The sequence below is a fragment of the Typopeltis vanoorti genome, chromosome 7 (assembly GCF_054136105.1).
Source record: "Typopeltis vanoorti isolate ZY-2024b chromosome 7, IOZ_Tvanoo_1.0, whole genome shotgun sequence".
Lineage (NCBI taxonomy): Eukaryota > Metazoa > Arthropoda > Arachnida > Uropygi > Thelyphonidae > Typopeltis > Typopeltis vanoorti.
The window spans coordinates 2552768-2572978 of record NC_143555.1 but is presented as its reverse complement, the minus strand read 5'-3'; the positions used below and the strand labels follow the sequence as shown (position 1 = coordinate 2572978).

At 37.6% G+C, this 20211-nt stretch overlaps 1 protein-coding gene across 1 annotated transcript in view; it reads right to left on the bottom strand.

The window, feature by feature from the left end:
• Positions 1–20211, bottom strand: part of Cad87A (cadherin 87A) — a 1045423-nt gene that overhangs the window by 270215 nt on the left and 754997 nt on the right. Inside the window, exons 29-30 of the mRNA XM_090395555.1 lie at positions 19950–20170; positions 3995–4192 (exon numbers count right to left, since the gene is read on the bottom strand). Coding sequence (XP_090251681.1) covers positions 3995–4192; positions 19950–20170 — 419 coding nt within the window. The remainder of the gene's footprint in view (positions 1–3994; positions 4193–19949; positions 20171–20211) is intronic.

Genomic DNA, 20211 nt, shown 5'->3' with positions numbered 1-20211 from the left:
AGCCTGTCTTCATAACTAGCATTGTACAGTCCTGATATAATCTTTGTTATTTTCCTCTGCACCCTTTTCTGAGTTAATTTATCCTCTTCAAAGCCTGGTGACCAAATTTGATACAATAGTCCAAGTGTGGTCTGACTGCGCGGTTAGCCTAGTGGCTTTGCGCTTCGCAACCATATGCCTGGGGAAGGAGTGTCCCAGGTTCGATTCCCATTGTAGACGTGAAGAATTTGAGGATCTTCCTCAGGCATAGCCAAGTTAGCTGGTCTTGGGCGCGGTCAGTAGGGTTTTTTCCGCTAGTTTATCTGGCGTTTTTCATCCCGCAAACAGACAAACCGGCCCCGTGAACATACGCCTCTACAGTCAAAAATATATCCCTCCTCCCCCAGCGGCAGACCAGGTGATGGGTCGGTTGGGAGTAGTACTAACAAGAAGTCGCATCTAAAAGTAACACGCGGACCCTGCGTAGAAGAAGAAGAAGTCCAAGTGTGGTCTGATCAGGACTTTATACAATGGAATGACAACTCTTATCTCTGGAGGTTGGCATTCTTCTCAGTATTGGAGCAATCCTCTGATTGTAACTACATTCTGCATGATTTCTTACCATGTGTTGAGGCTTAAGTGCTGTGAGGATATCATATTTGAGGTTTAATGGGACATTTACAGCACTGGGAAAGGATTAGAACTAATTTTAATGCTTCCAATATTTTGTTGCAGTCACTGAGACAAAATATTGTAATCCTCAGGGATTACAAATAACTTTATTGGCTTTCAGGATTTTCAGGGATTACAAATAACATTCTGGCAAGAGGGGATGAGAGGGGGGAATCCCCTCTCACCCCCTCTTGCAAATTTTTACATAGAAAATTTTGAAAATCAAGCCATAGACTTAGTCCATCTCAAATCTTCTATCTGGCTAAGATATGTAGATGATGTGTTCTCTATTTGGCCTATCCCAGACACATTAGATTCCTTCCTCAGTCACCTCAATAGCCTACATCCAAGAATCCAGTTTACGATGGAAAAGGAAAATAACAATAGTTTACCCTTCCCTAGACACACAGACAGATACAATCACAAACTCTCCCACCACCCCTCCTCTCAACAATATTATTATTTGATGCCTCTAGGGAGTCCAAGACTCATCGTGGGATGGCACCTAATCTACAACTCTCCATCTCCATAACTCAACCTCATCCACCAAATGCATCATCTACACCAATGCCATCTACTGTCCACCACCACAAGTATTTTCACAGACAATTACAAACATCCATGCCCACATCAGGATTCGAACCCACAGCCTTTTGGCTGGAGAGTGAATACGCTAACCACTGGCATTATTAAAACTCTAACCAACAGAACTCACAAGCTTTGTTCAAGTGGAACTACCCTTTCAACTGAACTCAACCACATGTACAGCACCTTCATTTCCAATGGCTACAGCGATTACAGAATTTAAAAAAATAACCAGTTCTACCCCCATTTTCCAGCCATCTCTTCAGAAGGACTTCAGAAATTCCATCACCATACCCTATATCCCTCGCACATCAGAAAAAATAACCAGGTCCTTAAAAAAAGTTCAACCTTCACACAGCATTTAAGCCCAACCATAAACTTACTATCCTTATCCATTCCACCAAAGATCAGCTCCCTCCTCTCTCAGTGCCTGGAGTATATAAAGTACCCTGTTCCTGCAAGCTGACTTACTTCAGACAGACAGGTAGATCAGCAACCATCCATTTAGAAGAACACAAATTATACATCTGCAGTCACAACTATGGTCAATCTGGCTTTGCAGACCATTTTTTGGATACAGTCCACAGGATCTCCTGGAGAAAAACCACCATGCTCCACTATAACATTAATTATCAGAGATCCCGCTTTACATCCTATGCCACCTACAAATGCCCATAGAGAGTGCACCACCTAGTAGGACTTTAGAGTCATCCATATGTTAACTTAGCATTGTATTGTATTTGATTGTTTTGTTACAAAAGTTATTTGTAATCCCTGAAGATGTTTCAGTGACTGAGAAGAAATATTGGAAGCATTAAAATTAGTTTTAATCCTTTCCCAGTGTAGTAAATATTCCATTAAACCTCCAAAAGGATGATTTTTTTTATATGAGAAAGTTGGAATGTGAATTTATGAGATCTCAGGTTTCATGCCAAAAGATTACTAAATCTTGATTATTCCTATATGATATGCTCTGGCTGAAGATTTCCATGCCTCACTGGTGCTTTCACTTGCCTGCATTTACTACTATGATTATTATCTCTGAAGGTTAATTTCCTACACTAATTACTCAAAGAGTGAGATTATCTTTCTTGGAAACTGCATTGTTCATAATTCAAACTGGCTTCCCATTTCTAACTTTATTACTTTATGCCTTATTTTTCTCAAATCTAGGGCTCTTCTCACCAACTTGTCTCTATTAAACTTCTCTTCAGTGGGAAACTGAAACCAGTGTGAAGATATTATCATCACCAGTAGTGTAGTCAGTATGAAAGTTTATTATTTCTTGTGTGTTCTTTCCATGCACTTCATTATATTGGAACACATCATTTGTTATGAATAGTCTGTGTCCTGAAGACATCCAGAGCATACTTGCATTATTATTATTAGCTCTGCTCTTTTCTCCAACTTTTCACTCAGATTCATTTCTACTGTGTTAGTCCCCAACAAAGATCAGTTTTCCTTTACGTCCCCCCCCCCACAGATATCTAACTGTTTTGCAACCATATGGGGAAGACAAATTCGCTATTCCGATAATTGAAGGGCAGTACAATTACAGACTGCAGTATCAGATGTCGGTTGACATACAAGGGTGAATTGAAGGGTTGTTGTTTTGAAGTTTAGATAAATGGCAGATTACTATATATCAGTTGCAATTTCTAGTGACACAAATTCTTTGTGTCACTAGAATTTCTCAAAGAATTTGAGAAAAAAAATTTCTCAAATTCTTTTCTACTTGAATCTTCTGAGGTGCTACAGGCACAAACAGTCATCATCCAATTTCCATTCCTGAAATTTGAAAACTACCTCACTTAATTGAAACTGTTTTAATTGAGATGTTTCCTAATTACTAATGACTACCACAGCAACTCTTTCAGTTCCATGGTTACTATTTTCAGAATGTAATGTCTTAATATTTTTGGTATTTCCCATTTTCTGTCTTTTTCAGTTTGGTAACACCAACTGTGTCAACATTGTAATTTTTCCATTAACTCTGCCTCTTTTCCATTGATATTTCTTATTCTGATGGAGGAAGTCTTTGAATTTGGGTATGTTTGAGTTTGTTCCATCAGCATATGTTCACTATTTGCCTGGTTCCTTGAAAAACAATGGACTTTATTTTAATATATAACATCCCAGTCAGCATGGCATTTGAATGTGTTTTACTATTATTATTTCTTTAAAACTGTATGGAATTGGAATCGCTAAATTTGCCAATCCTTCTAGTATGTCCTACTATTGAGTAGTCAGGTGAATACCCAATAACAAATGAATGTAGGCATAGAACAAAGGCAAATCAGAATCAGACTGAAGTTCTTTGCAACGCTTACAGGATACAGAGATGTCTCTTCCAGTATCTAACTTTTAACATTAAGACACCCATCACATTTATGGACTATCATAAAAACCTATGCATTGTGGTCTGTGTATAGTTTAATCTCCTACAATGAGTCCTGTGACTTCAAGAGAGAGCCAGATAATATTACTTTAAAAAAAATGAATACTTTCATATAGCATGAATACTACTACTAATAATAATAATAAATTTTACAAATGATTTCACCTAAATAGATATTAGTGTTAAAAATTCTAAACTGCTAGGAATGATTCCGTGTTTATTGGAAATTTTAGATGAACTTATCACCAATAAAAACAGGCAGCACACTGCATCAACTAAAAGATCACAAGAACAGAGAAAAATATAATCCAAATTAAAGACCACACAACTTGAAAAAATAAAATAAAATAATAAACAGACCTCATATTTTGCTTTTCTTTCTCTGTCCATAATTAATTTGGTCCTTAATTCTCCAGTGTGTGGATTAATCTGAAATTCATCAGTTTCATCTAGGTTCACACCTCCGACCTTGAGATAATAAGATACTCTACCATTTTCTCCTCTGTCTTTGTCTTCAGCTTCAATTCTTAATACAAGAAAATTAGGTATACTCTGGTTCTGAAAATTAAACACATCTTCATATGCAAAACATTCATGCTTCTTTTAAAATTAATATGTTAAACAAATAACTAAAATTAATTATTCAAAATAAAGAGCTGTCTTCTGAAAGTTCAACAAAGTTTTCTGATAAATTCATTCATATGATTTCATAAAGTAACATTCTAAACAACAAAGTAGGAAATTATGATCAACTGAGATAAATGCTAGGTTCGATTCCATGGTTTAGTACAAGATGGGGAAGGATACTAGCAGTGCATGGGAAGTATAAAAAAAATGTACATCAATGATGCAATATTAGAATGTGTTCCTAGAAGTTCAAAGAATAAACATGGAGTGAAATGGATATGCAATCTTATTAAGCAAGAGATTCTTAAGAATAAGATGATGTGAAAGGATAAAGATGGTGTCAGTTATGAAAATTATAAGATGCAGGCCAGAAGAGTTACAACTATTAAATAGAAAGCTAAGTGCATGAAAAGAAACTTGACCCAAAAGAATTCTATCATTATGCTGCAAGTAAAAGAAAGAATAAATATGAAAGAAAGAAATAGCAATACTAATGAACACACAATCTATCATACCATTAAAATCATCCACAGTCTCAACGTTCACCAACATCTCAGGATGTGCATTCCATGCTCCTACCACACTCCAAACAAAAAAACTTACTTCTTACCCTTTTACTCACTACCGCCTTTTGCAACTTCCAGGAATGGACCCTTGTCCTTGCACCTTTTTCTCATTCTACCATATGAAAAATCTCTTCAGTGTTTATATAACTCTTCAACAGCAAGCTACCAACACTCCCAGGAGTGTTGGTAGCTTGCTCCACCTTTGCAACGAGCTGGCCTGGTGTTGTACCACCTTACCCCAGTCCTGAAGATACTTTCAGGTGCAAACTTTGTTTGCTCACACTTGGATAAAGGATTAAACTAAATTTATTATACTCCAACCAAGTGAAAAATAAACTTTCAACATCTCTCTCTAAATCCAGAGTAATTTATTAAAAAAGGGTGGCACACCATTTGGCAACTCCTATAGGTAGAGATGACCTGCAAATGCTTCTGCCTGGTATCTCAACTTGGGCCAGGCTCCCACTGAAGAGACCTCAATAAAGGTCGAAACTAGTCTGGGTAGTGGCCCTTCCCTTAATGTGTAACATTAGACATATCTGCAAGGAGATGTGTTTTGCATTATAGGAGATACTGAGACAGGAGTGTTGGTAGCTTGCTCCACCTTTGCAACGAGTTGCCCTGGTGTTGTACCACCTTACCCCAGTCCTGAAGATACTTTCAGGTGCAAACTTTGTTTGCTCACACTTGGATAAAGGATTAAACTAAATTTATTATATTATACTCCAACCAAGTGAAAAATAAACTTTCAATATAGGCCAGTTTGTGTATCATCAGTAGTTAGTAAGATCTTGGAGAAAGTAGTGAGGGACCGTATATAGTATTGGGCAGATGAGGGTAATGTTATCTGTGAGAGTCAACATGGATTTGTGAAGGGGCGTTCTTGTTTTAGCAATATATGCAAGCCTTTTATGCCATTTTCCTAGACTTAGCAAAGGCATTTGACTGGATGCCACATGATAAGCTGATATCCAAGTTGCAGCACATGGGTCTGGATGTCAGATTGGTCAACTGGATTCAGGATTGGCTGTCCGATAGGCATCAGAGAGTTGTGCATGGTGGAAGAATATCAAAGAGGCAGAAGGTCACAAGTGGAGTTCCACTGGGCTCAGTACTGGGACCTATATTGTTTAACCTTTATATCAATGGCATTGTCCGTGGATTGCAAGGGTATATTCGGTTGTTTGTGGATGATGCGAAGCTGGGAAGGGTTATTAGTAATAGTGCAGATGTGGTAGCCCTGCAAGAGGATTTGAATAAGCTAGATAGATGGGCGAATGAATGGGGTGTCAGTTTAATGCAGCAAAATGTAAGGTCTTGAGGTTTGGGACACATCGATGGGACACTGCATACTCTATGGGAGGAGTTAAACTGGAGGAAGTAGGGGAAACAAGAGATCTGAGGTTGATGATTGATAGAAACCTGAAATTTAGAGGACATATTGCAAAGGTAGTGAAGGTAACACAGAGGATTGCTGTAATAATGAGAAGGACGTTGACCTGCAGAGATAAAACGGTTATCATTCTGTTGTATGAGACTTTGATCAGACCACACCTAGACTATTGTTCTCAGATCTGGTCCCCAGGATTTGAAAGGGATAAATTAACTGTGGAAAGGGTACAAAGGTGGATAACAAAGTTGGTGTGAGGACTGTACAATGTTAGTTATGAGGACCGGCTGAGGGAGTGTGGACTGTAGAGTTTGGTGGATAGAAGAAGGAGAGGTGATATGATTGAGACTTTTAAACTGTTGAGAGTTGGTTACAGGATTGACCCTGGGGAGTTCTTTCGCTTAGTTGAACAGCAGGAAGGAGTCATGAAAAGGGGCCATCCCTGGAAGTTACGAAAGGAAGCTGTGAGAATGAGGGTGAGGAGTAGTTTCTTTGCATGGAGGGTGGTTGAACCATGGAATGCATTGCCTGATAGAGTGGTGAGAGCAAGAATGGTCAATGCCTTTAAGGAGTGGTATGATAGACTTTGTGTTCCCTAGGAGAGACCTCACTTGATGAGTCTTGATAGACTTGTGTTTCTTAGAAAGGACCTCCAAGGATGAGTCTTTTGCCTCCATGGAGGCCTGAATAATAATAATAATATCCTCCCTTTGTCTTCTAATCACCAAACTCTGCAGTCTGTCCTCATAATCAACATTGTACAGTCCTGACATCATTTTTGCTATCTGTCTCTGCACCTTCTCCAAGGTCACTTCCTAACCTTCAAATCCCAGTGACCAGATCTGAGCAGAGAAATCCAGATGTGGTCTGATAGAGCTTTATACAATGGGATCAGCACACATATGTTTCAGGGTCAATGTTCTCCTCAACATTGCTGCAATTCTCTGAGATGTCTTCCCTATCTTTGCAATATATCCCAGGAACTTCTTCTTCTTCTTCTTCTTCTTCTTCTTCGCGTTATTCCCGCTTCCTATGCAGGGTGCGCGTGTTACTTTAGATGCGACTTCTTGTTAGTACTACTCCCAAACCGACCCGTCGCCTGGTCTGCCGCTGTGGGGGGGGGATATATTTTTGACTGTAGAGGTGTATGTTCACAGGGCCGGTTTTGCCTGTTTGCGGGATGAAAAACGCCAGATAAACTGGCGGAAAAAACCCTACTGACCGCGCCCAAGACCGGCTAACTTGGCTATGCCTGAGGAAGATCCTCAAATTCCTCACGTCTACAACGGGAATCGAACTTGGGACACTCCTTCCCCAGTCATATGGTTGCGAAGCGCAAAGCCACTAGGCTAACCGCGCAGTCTCCCAGGAACTTTAAATCTCTATTCACAATCACCACAAAAAAAACCTTGCTTCCTCCACTTCTTCCAGCATAACTTCACCAAGTGAATATGAAACATCCCTTCTGTGGATCCCAAATTTTAAAACCTTACATTTAGTTGCATTAAATTGACATCCCCATTAATTTACCTGCCCTTCCAGCTTATTCAAATCCTGTTGAAGAGTCAACATCAGCCCTATTACTAATAATCCTCCCAATCTTCACATTATTTGCAAACAACTGAACATTTCCCTGTAGTCCTGTGACAATAACTTTGACATAAAGATTGAAGAGCAATGGACCCAAGACTGAACCCTGTGGAACTCCACTTGTAACCTTCTTATTCCCTGATACTGCTCCCCCATATACAACTCTTTGATATCTATCAGAGAGCCAGTCACTAATTCAATCCACAAATCAGATATCCAAACCCATATGATGCAACTTAAAAATCAATGTCATGTGATACCTTGTCAAATGCCTTGAAAATATCCAAAAAATGAAGTGCACGCCTTACCTTCATCCACTGCTCTTTACTCTATTGTTAAAGGTAACTATATTACTAAAACAAGAATGCCCTTCAACAAATCCATGATGGCCTATAAATATTCTTATCTACTCAATTCTGTATATCAGTTCTTACCAATTTCTCCAAAATCTTAACAACTACAGAAAAATACAAGCAGACATATAGTTTGATACCTCCATTCTACCACCATCCTTAAGCAATGGTACTATCTTACCTTCCTTCCACTCACCAGGAGCCTGCCCCATAGTAAGACTTTCATTAAACAGTCAAGTTAACAGCACAGTTACTTTGATAGCATATCCCCTTAAAACACATGGTGAAATTCCATCTAGTACTCCTGCATTATTGATATTTAGTGTACTCAGTATTAAGAATACATCCTCTTCGTTCATTTCTAACACTTAACCACTTATCCATCTAAGAATAAAGCCTGTAGTACTAGGATGGAACTCTCTAATAAACTGATTATTAAACAGTTAAACTATGTCATCTTGCTTTGGTCACCTCATTCCCATCTCCATCCTGCAAGATAATCTGTCCACTATCATATTTCCTACTACTTGTCACATAGCAATAAAACTTCTTGGGATTCTCCTTGGAATGCAGTACCAATCTTCTCCCATATTGCAATTTTTCTCTCCTTACTGAACTAGTCACATTCCTAGCCTAAGCCTTATATTCCTCATGCAACTGTTCTCGACCTCTTTCTTTAAATGCTTCCATAATCTGCAAATTGCTTTATATTCTTCACACATGCTATACAATCCATTATTGCTTAGTGCATGTGAGATACTTAAGAAAAAAATCAATTTTTTTTTCTAAGTATCTCACATGCACTAATGACCCCCTTTTTCTTTAAATTCTTTCATCCATTGTACTGCTGTTGCTGCAGCTGATTTCTAAGTCTATAATATCACCTTCCCTATAATTCCATATAACTTCCTTTTGTTTTGATCCTTCCCATGCCTATTCATCTACAATGTCAGCAATACATGGTGACTCTCACCAATGGGGGCAGGTATGTCATCTCAGTTATAATCAGATGCTCTGATGCCATGACCAAATCCAGAATCCTTGATCCCTCCACTGTATGCTGCCTAAGACAGTTGTCCTTCAAAAAATCCAAAAAGTCAGTTCTTTTATTACTAAATGCTGTCTCCTCTGTGCACTTTATATAACTATAGTTGAAGTCCCCATACCGATCATTTGCTTTGAACTTGCCAAACTAATCTGCCTAAACATTTCCTGCTCATCACCATCTATATTCCCTGGTCTGCAACAACATCCCACTAGATATCTTGTCCTATAAACATCCAGCTCACATCATACACGCTCAAAGCCATCAGTGTTATTTCCACTGAGATTCTCCATCCCAAGAGTGCAAAATTCTTCTCTGATCATGAGTAGCACTCCACCACCACATTTACCTTTCCTATCCTGCTGAAATATGCTGCCGAAAAATTTCTATCCCTGTTAGAACATCCACCTCAGTTAACCAAGTTTCACTAATACCAACAACCTTAGGAGAGACTGAGTCAATCAACCACAAACTAATTCCCTTCATTCCTAATGCTCCTACATACAGCAAAAGTAATGTATTGCCAGCATTCTTATAACCAATATTACTCCCTTCATACTCCACCTGGCTCTGTAATATAGTGTGCACCCCCTCATTTCTCAAGCTACTATCCCCACACGAGGCCATCCCTGAAACACCCCACCTGTGCATTTCTAGATTTCCTGTCCCATCACACTCACATACTTGCCCATAAAACAACAGTCTCTCCAAATGCCTGTGCCCTTCTGCACTCAAATGCAATCCATCTGTTGCATATAGCTTCTATCCCCAAACATATTCCATGCATCCACATATTCCAGATCCGTTTTCCTGCGATTCTTGCTCTGATCTCATTCGTCATCACTGCTCTTCTTCTCACTTTGCATTATATCAGGACAACATGCTGACTATCTTTCCTCAGACACATTTCAGCTGCACTATGTCTAATATCAACCTGAAATCTCATGCTGCATGATTCATGCTACCTATCAAGTCATTCATCCCAATCATTGCCTCTACACTTTCACCCCTCCTCACTGCCATTGCCACACACTATTGTTCCACCAGGCAAGCACTCTTCTGTCACTCTACTCTGCACACCCTGAAGTATCGAATCTCCATACATGACAACATTCCGGATAAATTCATTCATCTTTCTCTAACTGGCAGCACCGATTCTTACAGCTTCCATTCTCTCTCTCTCCTCCCTCTATCTCCTACTTCCACACTCCCTCTTGTCTTCCTGCAATTTCCTCTCTTCCATTCTCTTACCTTCCTCTCTTCCTTGCTCTCTAATGCTGTTCTCTTACACTTGCTCTTATTCCTCTCACATTCTTCATTCACCCTCTTCAACTCAGTTGTCCTTTCCTTCATCTCCTTTCTTAGCAGTTCTATTTCTCTCTCTCTCTCCACACATTCTGCTTTCAATTGCTTCACACCCACAATCATGGCTATCAGACAAACCATCTATATCTGCTAACATACCTAGGACTAAATCTATATTGAGGTCTTTAACATTCTCTCCATCCTCCAAAATACTACCGGCACCCACAAATGAAAATCACCCATTACCAATGCACTATCTCCATTGCTGCTAAATCCTGAGATCGAGACACCCATGTCTTCCAACACTTCCCACTCCTTGTATTTCATGCACACATACACATTACTATCTTGCACCTGCCACATTCTTAAACGATGGGACTCAAATGAATATGTATGCCACTTTAGTAGTCACTTTATTAGAAACACCTCCCAATTTAGGAAAATCGTTTCTGAAGACACCGAGTCACCTGGCTGAAGTTTGCTATATAAATCAGGCAGACATGCATCCAACGGTTCCGTTTTTTTTTTTTTTTTTTTTTTATTCAATGCATCAGAAAATGGGTGAAAGGCATGACTTAACACCTATCTCACAAATATTTAACTTCTGGGCTTTTCACACACAACAATGTATAGGATATACCAGAAATGGTATAATAACAGATAACTTCAAGCCAACGGCAGTCATGTGGATGGAAACAGCTCACTGATGCATGAAGTCAGAGAAGAATGGCAAGAATTGTGAAGTGTGACAGGAGGACCACAACCAGTCAAAATCACAGCCCAGTACAAAAATAGTGAAAAGAACATCATCTCAAAGCACAGTCCATTGCATGCTGTCATGGATGGAGTACATGAGCAGTTGACCATCCTGGGTCCCAGTGCTGTCAACTAAGAACAAAAAGATGCAGCTTCAGAGGGCATGTAATCACCAGCACTGGACAGCTGATGACGGGAATAATGTCACCTGGTCTGACGATTCCCAGTTCGTACCATATCATGCTAATTGCAGAACCAAAATATGTCAGTAGCAACATGAAGCCATGGATCCTTCCTGCTAAGTAGCAACAGCTCAGGCTGGTGATAGAGGTATAATGGTGAATACTGTCTAATCAAAGAAGTCCACAGCCTATCTGAACATCAGCTGTTGATCATATTCACCCATTTATGTAGTTTATCCATTGTCCATGGGTACTTTCAGCAAAGACAGTGTGCCATAGCACAAAGGGTGTATTGTGTTAAAGTGGTTTAAGGAATATGACAGTGAGTTTCTTTTACTTCAGTGTTCAGCTCACATTCTCTAGACCAGTGTTTCTCAACCACTGAACCCTGGCACCCAATTACACTGGGCCATGAGAAGTTCTCTTGGAGTTTGTCATTTTAGTTTTAGTTTTAGCATTTTAGTTTTCTAAGCATTTTTCATGAATAAATATTTTATAGTGGAAATATTCTGAGGAGAATAATATTCATGAATGTGTTGAAAGCTCAGATCCCAGAATGCCTAAATAACATCTGTAGCATATGTCAGTGACCAAGCTGTGTATTTTTAAACATGGAAGTATTCATGAATTATCGTTAATTTTCAGACATCGAAATCTTTCAACATTTGGGAAAGGGAATACCACTGTTTATGACCAGTCATAAAAATTGCCTACAAGCCGATTACAACAATGCATGGTATATTCTCAAAACTGAACGAAATAACATGTGTATTGCAAATGTCAGTGACAATCAGCAAAGAAGTATAAAGAACATTTTTCCACTGAAATTGAAGATCAAGGCAGTCCTGTATCCAGTTCTAATAATACTGAATACTGTTTCTTCACAAGTTTGCATTGCAGTATGTAAGTGCTTGTTTTGAGACCCCAGTGCATGATTTTTTAAAAGTAATAGACCTACAGATTTAAATTTTAATATGAACAAGAAACAAGGGACTTTGTTTAATTTTGGTGTTAAGAAATCTTGTATTGAAGGTGTTTGTGATGCAACAAATAGTATTCACCTCAAGCCTACAGAGCAATCTCCAGGAATTACAAAAGGAAGGGAAAACTACCAGCACACAGTCTTCATTCACTTTTAAATACATGGACAGCTATTTAAAATTTAGTTTCATACAATGCCCTGACCTCAATGTGTCATTTGTGCCACTGTTCTGGGAAATGAAGCTATAAAGCCATCGCAACTTTCTCAACACAAAACACTACGATCTAGTCAACAAATCCATTGAGTTCTTTATGCATAAAAGAGATGCACTGGAAATAGAAAAGAAAATTATTTCCCAAGCTTCAATCATTGACACTTCACTTCTGACGGCATCCTATTTAATATCATTACAGATAGCTAAATGTAAAAAACTGTATTCCATTGACAAAGAACTCATTAAGCCTTCTTTGATTGCTGCTTGTAAAGAAGTATTAGGCCAGTCTGCGGCAAGTAAAACGAAAGACATTGCATTGTCGAATAATACAGGTGAAAGGCAGATATCTGATATGGCAGAAGATACAGAAACACAGCTCATTGAAAAAAATTAAAAAATCGAAATTGTTTGCATTATGACTGGATGAATCTACAGATATTCAGAACAACAGCATTTTACTTATGCATGTGCGATATATTGACCCTGATGAAAGTGACATGTAGGAAGACATTTTAAGTGTTTCTGAATTACTTATGCAAACTACTAGGAGTGAAATTTTCAGTTTTGAATGGTTTCATTGAAGTGAAAGGTCTCGAATGGAAAAGTTGCGTTAGAGTTTGTACTAATGATGCAGCCTGTCTTACAGGTAGAAATTCAGGTTTAGTCACTAAAATTAAGAATATTGCAGACAATAACTTATTGTCAACACATTGTTAAATTCATAGGCAAAACCTAGCCTCCAAAAAATGGCACTTTAGCTTACTGAAGTTCTGTCTCAATCTTTAAAATTATTAATTACTGTATTTGCCGGCGTATAAGACGCACTTTTTTCCTTTGGAAATAGGCCTGAAAAACAGGGTGCATCTTATATGCCGATACTCAGATACTCACAGAATAGAAGATGTTAAAAATCAACTCAAGGAATTGAAAACTCAGTTAGCTGTAATTCCAGGAGGTCTAACTAGTCAGCTGCAACCTTTAGATGTCTGTATTAATAAATTTAAGGGATTTATGAAGGACAAGTGGAGCAGCTGGATGCAGTCTTGAGATTTTGAGGTTATGCCACCAGGAAGAAGGAAGAGGCCTAGCATTTCGCAAGTTTGTGAGTGGGTCAAAGCTTCATGGGATGCTGTGAAAACTGAGACAGTGGTTAAATCATTTAAGAAGCATGGCATTAGTAATGCACTGGATGGTACAGAGGACAATTTGTTGTATGAGGACTCAGATTCTGATTTAGAAGAGGTTTCAAGTATCTCTTCATTAAGCTCTGGAGGTGAATTTTTGAGTTTTGACAATTAAAAGATGGGTACTCTTTCCTAGTTAGATTAAGTATTTGTTGAAAGCAGACCTACTTATTACTTTATATTTGAAATACTGTAAATTCATTATATTCAGTGATAAAGTTTTTTTCCTAAAAAATTTCTACAAAAAAGGGGGTGCATCTTATAGGCTGGTGCGTCTTATACGCTGGCAAATATGGTATATAAAAAACAGTGTTTTAAATATAAGACTGTTAAAAGCATTGTGCGATGAAATGGGCTTTGATCATCAAAATCTTCTTTTCCATTCGGAAGTACGTTGGCTGTCCCACAGTAAAGTTCTCAAGAGGTTATATGAACTCTGAAAGGAAGTTGAGCTGTTTCTAATTGATAAGAAAAGTGACCTGTCTCATTATTTCCAGGATAAGAAATAGGTAGCCAGGCTGGCATATCTCAGCAGCATATTTTCTTACATAAATGAGTTGAATTTAAACTTCAAGGTTCAGATACAACAATATTTAGTACTTGGAACAAGACTGAATCATTAAAAAAGAAAAACACTAAACTTTGGCTTAACATGATTGCAGAAAGAAATAATGAAATGTTTCAGTCGTACTCAGATTATATTATGGAAGCATATAGAAATGTGATTTCTATTCATAGAATTCAGTTTCAGATATTATTGCAGCCCACTTGAAGATGTAGTTGTTGTCGTTTGAAAAGTATTTATCCTGAACATGACGATCCCTGGAGGCAAAATATGTGGATTGTGAACCCCTTTGTTGAACACAAAGAAACAGCCCTTGCCCATCAATTTTGATCATAATTTTTGATTCGATTTTGATCATAATTTTTGATCAAAATCAAAAATTATGATCAGACAAAGGACTGGAAAGTACTTTTAATTCTATGAGCAATTCGAAATTCTGGATAAGAATGAAAAATGAATATCCAAATTTAAAGAATAAATTTGGATATTCATTATAATATTCATTAAGAATAAAAAATAGCAATGAGATTTTTTCTTGTTTTTCCACCACATATCTTTGTGAAACTGCATTTTCTGCTATGACTGTACTTAAAATGAAACAGAGAAACCACCTGCAACCTTGTGACTGTCTCCGTTTTGTTATCACTTCAATTCATTCCAGAATTAATAAGCTAACAGAAAACAGCAACAAGTCTCACTAGCCTAATTAAAACCTTCAAAAACTCAGTTGTAATAAAAGAAACTAAGTTTAACTTTTTTGATAACTTATACTTGCTGTGTTGAAGTGCTGCATTTTTAAATTCAAAATATTAATTAGTGCTGGAACTAATGTTTAGAATTGAGAGATTCATACATTTTCATTTATTAAACTACATACTTTGCATATATAAATAATTGGCATGTGATGATAAGTGTTTGGCTGACATCCTTCTACTGCTTCCCTTGCTCAGCTGACTTCTATGGTGAGTTACAATGCATAAATATTTTTCTCACTACTGTTTTTTTTTTTTTTTTTTTTTTTATCAAACCAACTTCATTAAAATCAATTTAATAATACAATAATCAATTTTACACTGAATAATAATATTTTTTTTTGGTGATCAGAATAGGAAATGTCAATGAAAATCAGCACAAATTAATTTAATGATGTTGGCTTGAGGAAAGTACAATATGCTACAAGATTTCATTAGTCCAGTGATTGATAATTACTTTAAATGTAATTTTATATTTGTCAACATGCCACACTGCATATATAAGTATACTAATTCTCTTTATGATTATTAATGCTTATGTTAGTTTAATGTATGAACTTTAAAAAAAAAAAAAAATTGGAGACATATTTATGAGTAACTTTTTTGGCGCCAGCCCTTGTCTTATAAAAAGAGAATTTACGAGGCCATGGCCTCACAAAGGTAAGGTTGAGAGCCATCGCCCTAGCCCACACCCCAAAAGAGCATCTCTGGGATGAGGTGGAATGAGGACTTTGCAGCAGTAACGTGCAACCATCCAATCTGCAACAATTGGACAAATACATTGTGACAGTGTTGACAAACTTCCAGCAGGAATGTTTTGATACTTTGCTGAATTAAATACCACAGCCTGTGTAGCTCTTCTGCCAGAAGAGCTGCATGGAGAGTATAAAATATCATGCAGTTGCTCACTACCTATTTCATTCATTTTCAACAGTCACTTGTTTCCCCACAACTTCTCCTTAATGTTGCTGTTAATCAATTTTGCAAACAATCTATAATTCTGACCTTAAGAACACTTTTTTTTTTGTAACTGGCTAAATATTTCTTAATTATCTCCCAAATAAGGTGATATACCTTCTTACTACTTGTACAGTAGCAAACCAATTAATCTGAACAAGCTAAATTTTTGTCAAGTTTTTGGTTTTAGTTTCAGTTCACCATTTTTTAGCTCTCTACAATGTTTATGAATAGTGTTGTGTGTGTTTTTAATAGTGTAAACAGGTTGACATTCATTTTGTGTAGCTATAAAATGGATACATCTCCAAGATGTGGTGCTGATTTGGGTACTGCTAATGCAATTTTAAAGAGGTTTATTATTATTATTCAGGCCTCCATGGAATCAAAAGACTCATCATGGGAGGTCCTTCTTAGGAAACAAAAAGTCTATCATACCACTCCTTGAACTCATTGACCGTTCTTCCTCTAAGCACTCTCTAAGGTACTGCATCCCATGGTTCAACCACCTTCCACGTAAAGAAACCGCCCTCCTCACCCTCTTGCTCACAGCTTCCTTTCGTAACTTCCAGGGATAGCCCTTGTCATCACTCCTTCCTGCTATTACACCAAGCAGAAGAACTCCCCAATGTCTACCCTGTAACTGCCTCTCAACAGTTTAAAAGTCTTGATCATATCACCTCTCCTTCTTCCATCCACCAAACTCTGCAGTCCACATTCCCTCAGTCGATCCTCGTAACTAACATTGTACAGTCCTGAAACCATCTTTGTTATCCACCTCTGTACCCTTTCCACAGTTAATGTATCCCCTTCAAATCCTGGGGACCAAACTCGAGAACAATAGTCTAAGTGTGGTCTGATCAATGTCTTATATAATGGAATGATAACTCTTATCTCTGCAGGTCAGTGTCCTTCTCAGTATTGCAGCAATCCTCTGAGTTACCTTCACCACCTATGCAATGTGCTCCCTGAATTTTAGTTTTCTATCAATCATCACCCCCAGATCTCTTCTCTCTCCTACTTCCTCCAGTATAGCTCTTCCAATTGAGTATGCATCCTCCCATTACTTTCTTTACATTTTTTAGGGAGACAAGTGCCTTTTCTCCTGACAGAAGAGGAAAATGTGGGCAAAAAAGGAAAACTACACTTACTGAAGATTGTTTACTAGTTAGGAAAAGCAAAATGAATCCAATATTGTCTACTGTAGACTTAAATAGAGACTTGACAGTTAGTGGGATTAATCTTTTTGACTTGACAGTCCATTGAAGATTGTTGGAAGCAGTGAGGACTGTCCACAGACCAAAAAAAGAAACAACTGTTGACAAAGCCTATGCAGAAAAAGAGGGTCCAGTGGGCAAAAGTGTACAAAGATTGGATTGTTGAGAAGTGGAAGGAGGTCATATTCTCAGATGAGAGCCATCTCTTTGTCCAAGGAGAGTGAGTATCCTATGTCTGCAAATCAGCAGCTGAGAAAACCCCACCCACCTTCAACAAGCTTCTAAACACCAAGCTAAAAACATGTTCTGGGGATGTGTTACATATAACAGTCAGGATCACTTGTGCCTGTTAATGGTATGATGAAAAGTGACCAATAGATAAAAATATGAGAGAAAAGAATGGTCCCACAGATCCAGAAAGACAAAGAACCCATCTTCCAACAGGATCTCACTCCATGCCACATGTCAAAAAAAAAAAAGTGAAAGAATTCCTCAGAAATCACAACATTCAATTGCTTCAGTGGCCAGGTAACTCTCCTGATTTTAACTCAATAGAAAATCTGTGGGCCATAATGAAAGAGAGACTTGGAAAATTGAATTGTGATACAAAGGAAAACTTAATACAATCCATTATAAAAGTATGGTTTTGAAATGCAGAAATAAGAAAAATGTTTTGCATGTTGGTAGAGTCCATGCCCATACAAATTAATGAACTTATTAGAAACAGAGGAGCTCATATAGTTTATCTGTATACAGGGGTGCACCGGCGCCATATGTGCAGTGTGTGCGATGCACACAGGTGCCAGGATAGTAAAGGTGCCAAAGAGGAGGAAATACTTTAAAAAAAAGTTTTTTAAAGTGATTTTTTTATTGGAGGAGGGAATAGGGGCACCAACTAAAGTTTTGCACACAGGTGCTGGACACTACTGGCGTGCCCCCTCCCCTGTCTGTATATTAAGTAAAGTTGGAGTTGAATTTTGCACTTATTTTTTTTTGTGAAATTAAAATTTTTCTTTAAAATATGAGTGTTTGGATTAATTTCTTTGCTACTATATATGGGAAATGTATGACTTCCTAATTTTTCAACCTTGGTGCCTCTTCTGAGTGACTATCAATGATAACTTAATAAATGTTGCAATCAGTCTGGGTAGTGACCTTTCCCATAATGCTTAGCAATATACACACATTTGAGAGGAAATGTGCTTTACACTGTCAGATACTCAAGCAACTGATCAGCAGCTTCTATATACAAACAGCCTAGTCATGAAGATACTTCACATGTAAACTTTTGCTTACACTAAAGGATTAAACAAGAATATAATTTCTTGGCAAGCTTAATATAATTTCTATAGGTCCCAAACATTTTTTTTTTTCTCTCCAAGCATTTCCAACCATGATATTTCTGAAATCTAAGACTGTCATAATCTCCCATTTAAAAATTTTGCACATTTCTTTCTACCCAGGACCTCCACATACTTGCTTTTCTCCCAAGTAAGTGGAGATATCCCTCCACATACTTGCTTATCTCCCAAGTAAGGGTAATGCAGTTGCTCCTTAATGGAAGCACAACTAATACATCCTTTGCAAACTGCATTCTTTGATGCTATTATTAAGTCTAGAATTCTTTATCTCCTTGTTTTCTCATTATTAGTTGCTTCTGATAAAGAAATAGTAGGGAAAAAAGTAGTCTCATATGAAGGGTTTTCCAATAAGGGAAACCCTTCATATGAGACTGGCTAACTGAATTTAAAAAAAAAAGAAGCATTTGATGAAGCTTTCTTGCATCCTAGATACAATTTGAACCTCCACGTTTTTCCAAATAAAGAGCAGCTGTGTAATCCTCAGGGTTATCCTATAGAGGCAGGTACTTGTGTAAATGTCTTTATTATTTAATCAATTAGTGATGGTCATCACATCCCTAGTGTGATATCATCAAAAGATGGGCAGCTCATTTTATGATTCAAGTCAGATTGATAGATGGATAGTTGGTAAGAGGTCAGGAGTTAGCAGGAAGTCAAATAACCCTGCAGTTTAAATAACCACTGCAATGCTTTATGGCCATTTATGGTATATTTATAATTTTTTTATATATCTGCTAGAAATTTCAACCAGCAGAATGATTTTGTAAACAGGGATGAATTACAAAGTGTTTTGGAACTCAAAAGAGCATTCTGTTATGTAATCTTTGCAGACTACTGTTAGATGATCATTTTTTATGCATGATTGTTACTTCCTCTTTGTAGAGGCTTTGCTTCTTCCTAAAGATGGCAAGTGATATATAAGTGGTGAGTGGATGCCAATCATACCAAGTAATGAACATTTTCAAAGAAAGGTATGCTAGGTTTTGGTGGTATGCAGGGAGTTTTTTCCCCTCACAATGAGGTCTTGTGATTCTTGATAGACAGCATGGCAATAACACTATTACAAGAAATTTTTGTTTGTAAAATGTAACTAGCTTAAGAACGACTATGAGGTTTTATAATCCACTGAGGTTTATCAAACGTTTGCCTGACTTTAACTAATGAAATTATTATGAACAAGCCAGTAGATGCAAATGAATATACACTGAGCCTAAGCTACTTTATTACATATAGTAGCGTAGGCAATAAAATTTTCATGTATGTTATACAGACCTCTGGAATTTCAACTGTAGCATTTGGCAGAGAAGGCACAGTAAAGTGAGGCTTATCTTGATTTACTTCCACTACTTTAATAGTAACCAGTGCTTCGCTTACATGTGGTCCTTCCCCATACTCATCTTGAGCCTGTACTTTCAGCCTATACTGCTTAATGTTTTCATCTAATGGTCGAGATGGATATATCACTCCTGTTTCTGGATCAATGTCAAATATACCTTGAAATTGGAATAAAGCATTCTTTCAGTTAAAAACAAGT